Here is an 8,623-nt window from a genome sequence, read left to right as displayed (position 1 = left end):
AAAGGATCCCCCGAGTATTGGGTAGCTGTGGCTAAACCAGGTAAAATCCTTTATATAATGGGTGGTGTACCCGAAAATATAGCCAGAAAAGCTATTTCAATAGCGGCATCAAAAATGCCTATAAAAACCAATTCATTATTTCTGAATAGGAATATAGAATGAAAAAGCTAAATAACATTTGAGGATAAAAAGATTATCAATTTTATTTTTTTGACAAACAATATTTTTTTACTTCGTCCTTTGCATTAAAAGAAGAGATACAAAAAAAATGATATGATTCAACCACAAACCTATTTGAATGTAGCAGACAACAGCGGGGCTCGAGAATTGATGTGTATTCGAATAATAGGAGCTAGTAATCGCCGATATGCTCATATTGGTGACGTTATTGTTGTTGTAATCAAAGAAGCAATACCAAATACTCCTCTAGAAAGATCAGAAGTGATTAGAGCTGTAATTGTACGTACTTGTAAAGAACTCAAACGTAATAATGGGACGATAATACGATATGATGACAATGCCGCAGTTGTCATTGATCAAGAAGGAAATCCAAAAGGAACTCGAGTTTTTGGGGCGATCCCACGGGAATTGAGACAATTAAACTTTACTAAAATAGTTTCATTAGCTCCTGAGGTATTATAAGATCTAAATATCGATAGTTTAGTATAGGATTAAAAAAACTGGTATTGAAATAAAATTAATTAATAGATTGTCTATCACGCATATACCCTTAATAATAAAATATTAAGAATTTAATTCATATATTAATATATAATTCGTCTATATCTATATATAAATAAAAGAAAAAGAACATGTTGATTATATCAAAATTATAGAACAATAAGGAATTTTAACTTATCATGGGGAAAGACACTATTGCTGATATAATAACCTCTATACGAAATGCTGACATGAATAGAAAAGGAACGGTTCGGATAGGATCGACTAACATCACCGAAAGTATTGTTAAAATCCTTTTACGAGAGGGTTTTATCGAAAACGTAAGGAAACATCGCGAAAGCAACCAATATTTTTTGATTTTAACCCTAAGACACAGACGAAATAAGAAAGAATCCTATAAAACGATTTTAAATTTAAAGAGAATAAGTCGGCCGGGTCTACGAATCTATTCTAACTCTCAACGAATTCCACGAATTTTAGGCGGAATAGGAATTGTAATCCTTTCGACTTCTCAAGGTATAATGACAGACCGAGAAGCTCGACTAAAAAGAATCGGCGGAGAAATTTTGTGTTATATATGGTAATCCTTCTAATATAAAAATTACATATCTGGAACTTACGATTTGTGAAAAAAAGGGGGTTGTGTAATACCACCCCTGTTCAAAAAAGTTTCGGATGTTTTACTTCGAATGAAATTAAAGAAAAAATGAATTAATGAAAGTTTTCTTTCTGAATCACTTCCGAACGGCATGGTTCGATTTTGTTTAGATACTAAAATTTTTTTTTTAGTTCATGCTTCTGAAAGGATTCGACATATTTTTGTATAGGTATACCTATAGGAAAAAAAGGTAAAATTTTTAGTAAGTTCTTAGGTATAAGTTAATCAGGGGACAGCCATTTTCTAGACTCCATAACAAGGATTCAAATAAGTAAGTGGTTTTTTCAATTTCAACCATTCCTTTCACGAAGATACAATTCAAGATTCAAAAATATCAAGAAACCTTTTTTTCGTCCACCAATAAATATATTCACAGAATTAAGGAATAACAACTATGAAAATAAGGGCTTCCGTTCGTAAAATTTGTGAAAAGTGTTGACTAATCCGCAGGAGGGGACGAATTATAGTAATTTGTTCCAATCCGAGGCATAAACAAAGACAAGGATAATCTTACTAAAGGAACTAAAGTAAAGGAAAAGGCACTTCCAAAGAGTTGGAAAAAAGGGTCTGTTTTGACATGAAATGGATATATTCATATATTTCTTGTGAAATGAAAAAATATGGCAAAACCTATATTAAGAATTGGTTCGCGTAAAAATACACGTAGTGGTTCACGTAAAAATGTACGTAGAATACCAAAGGGAGTTATTCATGTTCAAGCAAGTTTCAACAATACCATTGTGACCGTTACAGATGTACGGGGTCGGGTGATTTCTTGGTCCTCCGTGGGTACTTGTGGATTCCGGGGTACAAGAAGAGGAACACCTTTTGCTGCCCAAACCGCAGCAGGAAATGCTATTCGAGCAGTAGTGGATCAAGGTATGCAACGAGCTGAAGTAAGGATAAAAGGCCCTGGACTCGGAAGAGATGCAGCATTACGAGCTATTCGTAGAAGCGGTATACTTTTAAGTTTTGTACGAGATGTAACCCCTATGCCATATAATGGTTGTAGACCCCCTAAAAAAAGACGTGTATAGAACTAAATAAAGGCTGAAAGGATTTCAAGAGAAATAAACGATTCAATGATCTGATCAAATAAAATTACTATGGTTCGAGAGAAAGTCAAAGTATCTACTCGGACACTACAGTGGAAGTGTGTTGAATCAAAAAGAGACAGTAAGCGTCTTTATTATGGACGCTTTATTCTGTCTCCACTTATGAAAGGTCAAGCCGACACAATAGGCATTGCGATGCGAAGAGCTTTACTTGGCGAAATAGAAGGAACATGTATTACACGTGCAAAATCTGAGAACATACCACATGACTATTCTAACATAGTAGGTATTCAAGAATCAGTACACGAAATTTTAATGAATTTGAACGAGATTGTATTAAGAAGTAATCTATATGGAACGCGCAACGCGCTTATTTGTGTCCAAGGTCCTGGATATATAACTGCTCGAGACATAATTTTACCGCCCTCTGTAGAAATCATTGATAATACACAGCATATAGCTACCTTAACGGAAACAATAGATTTGTGTATTGAATTAAAAATCGAGAGGAATCGCGGATATAGTCTAAAAATGTCAAATAACTTTGAAGACAGAAGTTATCCTATCGATGCTGTATTCATGCCTGTTGAAAACGCGAATCATAGTATTCATTCTTATGGGAATGGGAATGAAAAACAAGAGATTCTTTTTCTAGAAATATGGACAAATGGAAGTTTAACTCCTAAAGAAGCACTTCATGAAGCCTCCCGGAATTTGATTAATTTATTTATTCCTTTTCTACATGTAGAAGAAGAAACGTTCTATTTAGAGAACAATCAGCATCAAGTTACTTTACCCTTTTTTCCTTTTCATAATAGATTAGTTAACCTAAGAAAAAAAACAAAAGAACTAGCCTTTCAATATATTTTTATTGACCAATTAGAATTGCCTCCCAGAATCTACAATTGTCTCAAAAAGTCCAATATACATACATTATTGGACCTTTTGAATAACAGTCAAGAAGACCTTATCAAAATTGAACATTTTCACGTAGAAGATGTAAAAAAGATATTAGACATTCTAGAAAAAAAATAGAAAAAGCATTTCAATTTCAAATTGAAATGGATTTTAAACCTTCAACGTAATTTCGATTTTCCAGTCGAACCCATTTTAATTAATTAATTAAATTAATTAGATATGTATCTAGGGAGAATTCATTCCCTAGATACCCACGTCGTTTATTTTACAATTGAATAAATTTAATTAAAAAAGACCTAAAGTTAGAGATTTATCAATCGGTAATGTTGCTCCAATACCTAACCACAGGGCCGCCGCGGTGCCAATCAAAAAAACGGTTGTCGCTACTGGACGACGAAATGGATTTTGAAACTTATTAACATTTTCCAAAAAGGGTACGGTTAATAATCCCGCTGGTACTGAAACCATTAAAAGAACACCCAATAATTTGTTAGGCACTGTACGAAGTATTTGAAATACAGGAAAGAAATACCATTCAGGTAATATTTCCAAAGGAGTTGCAAAAGGATCCGCAGGTTCACCAATCATTGATGGTTCTAAAACCGCTAAGCCTACGTTACAGGCAATGGTACCAAGAATGACTACTGGAAAAATATATAAAAGGTCGTTGGGCCATGCGGGTTCCCCGTAATAATTGTGACCCATACCTTTAGCTAATTTAGCTCGTAATACAGGATCATTCAAATCTGGTTTTTTTGTTATTGGGATAGGTGAATTCTTATGGATCCATCCCCCGAGGGAACCGGACATGATAATTTTTTATCATCCGGCTCGAGCAAGAATTAACCAAACTAAATGAATACATACAAAAAATATAATTTAATATGTAAAAAAAGAATTATCCGATTCCAAAGTTATTGCAACTAAAGATTCCAGAAATTCCATTCTTACAGGTAAATGCTCAACACCCACGTAAGCTTAAAAAAATTAAGTGCTTTCTGGGTCGTCTCATACCTTATAAATTTGTCCTTAATCTCAAAAATTATATCGAGATTTTTCAAATACAAAGGATTTACTTGTTACTAATGGAGTCTACCCTCTACTCTTCATTAGATCCTGTATTCACTCCGATAGTATCATAAATCGAGTCGATGCAGAGAAAATGAATGCATTTACATACTATTAATTATTTTCTTTTAATTATTTTCTTTTTTTTAGTCCAAAATAACTAAAAACATAATCAGGATTATGTTCCATCCCTTAATCTACTGGATTTTACGGAGCCCACTCATCCACGGCAGCGTCGGGTATGATCATAGAAAAGATTCTCTTAAAGTGAACCAGCCTATCCCCTGTATGGGGCTTACACAGTGGTTGGAACAAAGACACATTTGGTTGTGAATTCCAATGTAGCAGATAAAGTCATATTTCTGCACGGCCCGATCAATAGTTCAAGTCACACACTCCCATAATCCATTATCTCTTCATAGAATTCCCTTCAACTTTTTATGTCAAAAAATAATAAAATATTGTGGAGTTGAAGGGAAATATCCAAATACATGTCTTATTTTTTTAATAATCCATATTTATAGCAATAAAATACTATTGTTCCTTCACCAAGTAATAAGTAAGTACAAATATCTAGAATCTATATTATTTATAAGGGACCAGAAATACCTTGCTTACGTATCATTAGGAAATGCATTAACATAAAGACGGCCGTAAGAAGAGGTAATACAAAAGTGTGTAAACTATAAAAACGAGTCAAAGTGGATTGTCCAACACTAGCACTTCAACGTAATAATTCTACAAGAGGTGATCCTATTACCGGAATAGCGTCAGGTACACCTGTTACAATTTTGACTGCCCAATAACCAATTTGATCCCAAGGTAAAGAATAACCTGTTACACCAAAAGATGCGGTCAATACACCCAGAACCACACCAGTAACCCAAGTTAATTCGCGAGGTTTTTTAAAACCACCGGTGAGGTATACACGAAATACGTGCAGGATCATCATTAGGACCATCATACTTGCCAACCATCGATGAACTGATCGGATTAACCAACCAAAGTTAGCTTCAGTCATTATATATTGAACAGAAGCAAAAGCTTCAGTAACGGTTGGACGGTAATAAAAAGTCATAGCAAATCCCGTAGCTACTTGTACTAAAAAACAAGTAAGGGTAATTCCGCCTAGACAATAAAATATGTTGACATGTGGAGGAACATATTTACTAGTTATATCATCTGCAATCGCCTGAATCTCAAGGCGTTCTTCGAACCAATCATAAACTTTATTGAGATAGGTAAACCAAGGTTACTCCCCCTCCAAGAACTGTATATGAGAATTTCATCTCGTACAGCTCAAACAAAAAAAGACCTAAATACTGATTGAAACAGATATGGAATATAAAGTTTTAAACTTGTCTCTTATTCAATATTATTTAAAGATATGAAAGAGTCAAAATGCGAAAGCTCGTCTTTGTGGTTAAATGCCAAAAAATCAAGTAAGCTCATTCGTCTTTATGTTGTGTTGATCGTTACAGGCCTCTTGAATCTTCTAGATTACCTATCTTTATTGTCTTTTTTATTTGGTATTTGTATGGAACGGGGATAGGGATTTCTTCTTGTTTTCTTTATTATTGATAGGAATTCTCTTGTTAAGACCCTACTTAACTAATCAATTGAAACCTCAGATTCATACGAGAACCACGATAATTCAATGAAACCTTCAAAGTCCAAAGTTCACTGAGTGAGAACCATTGGATCATCACTTATTCAATCAAAAAAATAGCTATAATGACTAAAAACATAAAATACAAAGAAGCGTTTGTCCTTTGATCCAAATAAGAGTTTAAAAGCAGAAATTTTTTTTGATTTATTAAAGTTTATAAGATAGAACGGAAAGAAGTCCGGCTACGAGGTCTGAGTATTAAGTATGAATCATAGTTCGAATACTTTGTGATCTATTTGATCTATTTTGTGCTCCAGATATTCGAATGAATATCCAACGAAGTAAAACCATCTTGATAAAGATGACAGACCCCATTCTCTGTACTATCCATAGGGTCAATTCTAACAAGTCACACACTCATATTCCGGAAATATACAATGCAGAAAAAATTTTCGCGGCCGAACTACCAAAGGAGAATAGGCTAAAGTTGTTAGACCTACATACTTTACGTTTTTGTACCGAGCTAAAAGCTAGAACTTCAAGATTCTTCTCAGTCTAATTCACTGAAATTCCATCCAGTAGAACAGAAGAATTATAAATCTCCAAAATAATAGATAGGAATACCGCAAATAGAGCCATTGCAACACCCATCAAAGGGGTCGTTCCCCATCCAGGAGCTACTTTACCATATTCGGAATTCAATGGTTTCAATAACTTCCCTACAGTAGTGCTTCTTGGACCAGATCTAGAACTATCCTCAACAGTTTGTGTAGCCATAAATCTTATTTTGTATTCATTACGATCTGTTGACTTTGTATACCATTCCGTTGTAAATAAATGATCTTAGCATAGATCCGGTGTGGTCTTTCAATTCTATAATAATGGAAACAGCAACCCTAGTCGCCATCTTTATATCTGGGTTACTTGTAAGTTTTACTGCCTTTGGGCAACCCTCTCAACAATTAAGAGATCCATTCGAGGAAGAGATCCATTCGAGGAACACGGGGACTAGTTGACGTAATCAGCCTCCAAATATTTGGAGGCTGATTACGTCAATGAAAATAATGAAAAATTTTTTCATTTTTTAGTTGAAATTTTAGGTGGTTCCCGAAAAAAAATAGCGAAAAAAATTATCCCTAAAGTGGATACTAAGAGAAATGTATAAACCAATGCTTCCATAAATTTGATCGTGGTTTACAATTATAGCTTTCATACCTGTTTTGTTTACTTGGGAGTATCCCTCTGGATAAAGACAGAAAAAGAGTCAAAGAAACGGCAGCGATTTAAATCAAGATTCCTACAGTACCCTACCTATTAAATAAAATAATAAACAGAAACTAGAAGAAAAAAAGCAATGTTGCATCAGACTGCTTGTCGTTTTGTAGTTGGATCTCCAAGTTTTTGGAATGCCCCAAATTCCACTTGAGCATCCAAATCTGGATCAATACCAGCAAAAACATCTCTGAAGAGGGTTCTAGCACCATGCCAAATGTGTCCAAAGAAGAAAAGTAGAGCAAACGAAGCATGTCCAAACGTAAACCAACCTCTTGGGCTGCTATGAAAAACACCATCGGATTTCAAAGTCGCACGATCTAATTCAAAAATCTCACCCAATTGAGCCCGTCTAGCATATTTTTTCACAGTTGCGGGATCACTATAACTCACTCCATTGAGTTCACCACCATAAAACTCAACAGTTACACCTACTTGTTCGACACTATATTTTGATTCTGCCCTTCTAAATGGGACGTCGGCTCTAACAATTCCGTCTCCGTCTACCAAAACAACCGGAAAAGTTTCAAAAAGAGTAGGCATACGGCGTACAAAAAGTTCACGCCCTTCTTTATTCCTAAAGACGGGGTGGCCCAACCATCCAACAGCTATTCCATCCCCATTGTCCATTGAACCTGCTCGGAATAACCCCCCTTTTGCTGGATTATTACCAATATAATCATAAAAAGCTAATTTTTCAGGAATTTTAGCCCAAGCTTCTGATAAACTTTGATTTTCAGCCAGTCCAGCACTAACTCTTCGATATATTTCTTGTTGAAAGTATCCCTGATCCCATTGATAACGAGTAGGACCAAATAATTCGATAGGAGTAGTTGCAGAACCATACCACATAGTTCCAGCAACAACAAAAGCTGCAAAAAAGACAGCAGCAATACTACTGGAAAGAACGGTTTCAATATTGCCCATACGTAATCCTTTGTATAGACGTTGAGGCGGACGAACACTAAGATGGAATAGGCCCGCTAATATACCCAACGTCCCTGCTGCAATATGATGAGAGGCTATTCCTCCCGGAACAAAAGGGTCAAAACCCTCCACGCCCCACGCCGGGTTTACGGGTTGGACCTTTCCGGTTAGTCCATAAGGGTCGGATACCCATATTCCAGGACCATATAATCCTATTACATGAAATGCGCCAAAACCGAAGCAAGCCACTCCTGAAAGAAATAAATGAATTCCAAAAATCTTGGGCAAATCCAAAGAAGATTTTCCTGTACGTTCATCACAAAAAATTTCTAGATCCCAATATACCCAATGCCAAATAGCTGCCAAGAAGCACAAACCAGAAAACACGATATGTGCTCCGGCTACCCCTTCGTAACTCGAAAGACCCGGATTCGT

At 35.5% G+C, this 8,623-nt stretch overlaps 1 protein-coding gene across 1 annotated transcript; it reads right to left on the bottom strand.

Annotated features, from left to right (window-relative positions):
* Positions 1–4,520: 4,520 nt before the first annotated feature.
* Positions 4,521–6,766, bottom strand: LOC9322963 (cytochrome b6). Its single transcript, XM_002886852.2, is given in 2 exon segments — positions 4,521–5,632; positions 6,614–6,766. Coding segments are annotated over 2 exon segments (816 nt in total). The 3' UTR covers positions 4,521–4,969.
* Between the last annotated feature and the right edge of the window lie 1,857 nt (positions 6,767–8,623).

Source organism: Arabidopsis lyrata (genome assembly GCF_000004255.2).
Source record: "Arabidopsis lyrata subsp. lyrata unplaced genomic scaffold ARALYscaffold_2, whole genome shotgun sequence".
Classification (NCBI taxonomy): Eukaryota; Viridiplantae; Streptophyta; class Magnoliopsida; order Brassicales; family Brassicaceae; genus Arabidopsis; species Arabidopsis lyrata.
This window is presented reverse-complemented; position numbering and strand designations above follow the sequence as displayed.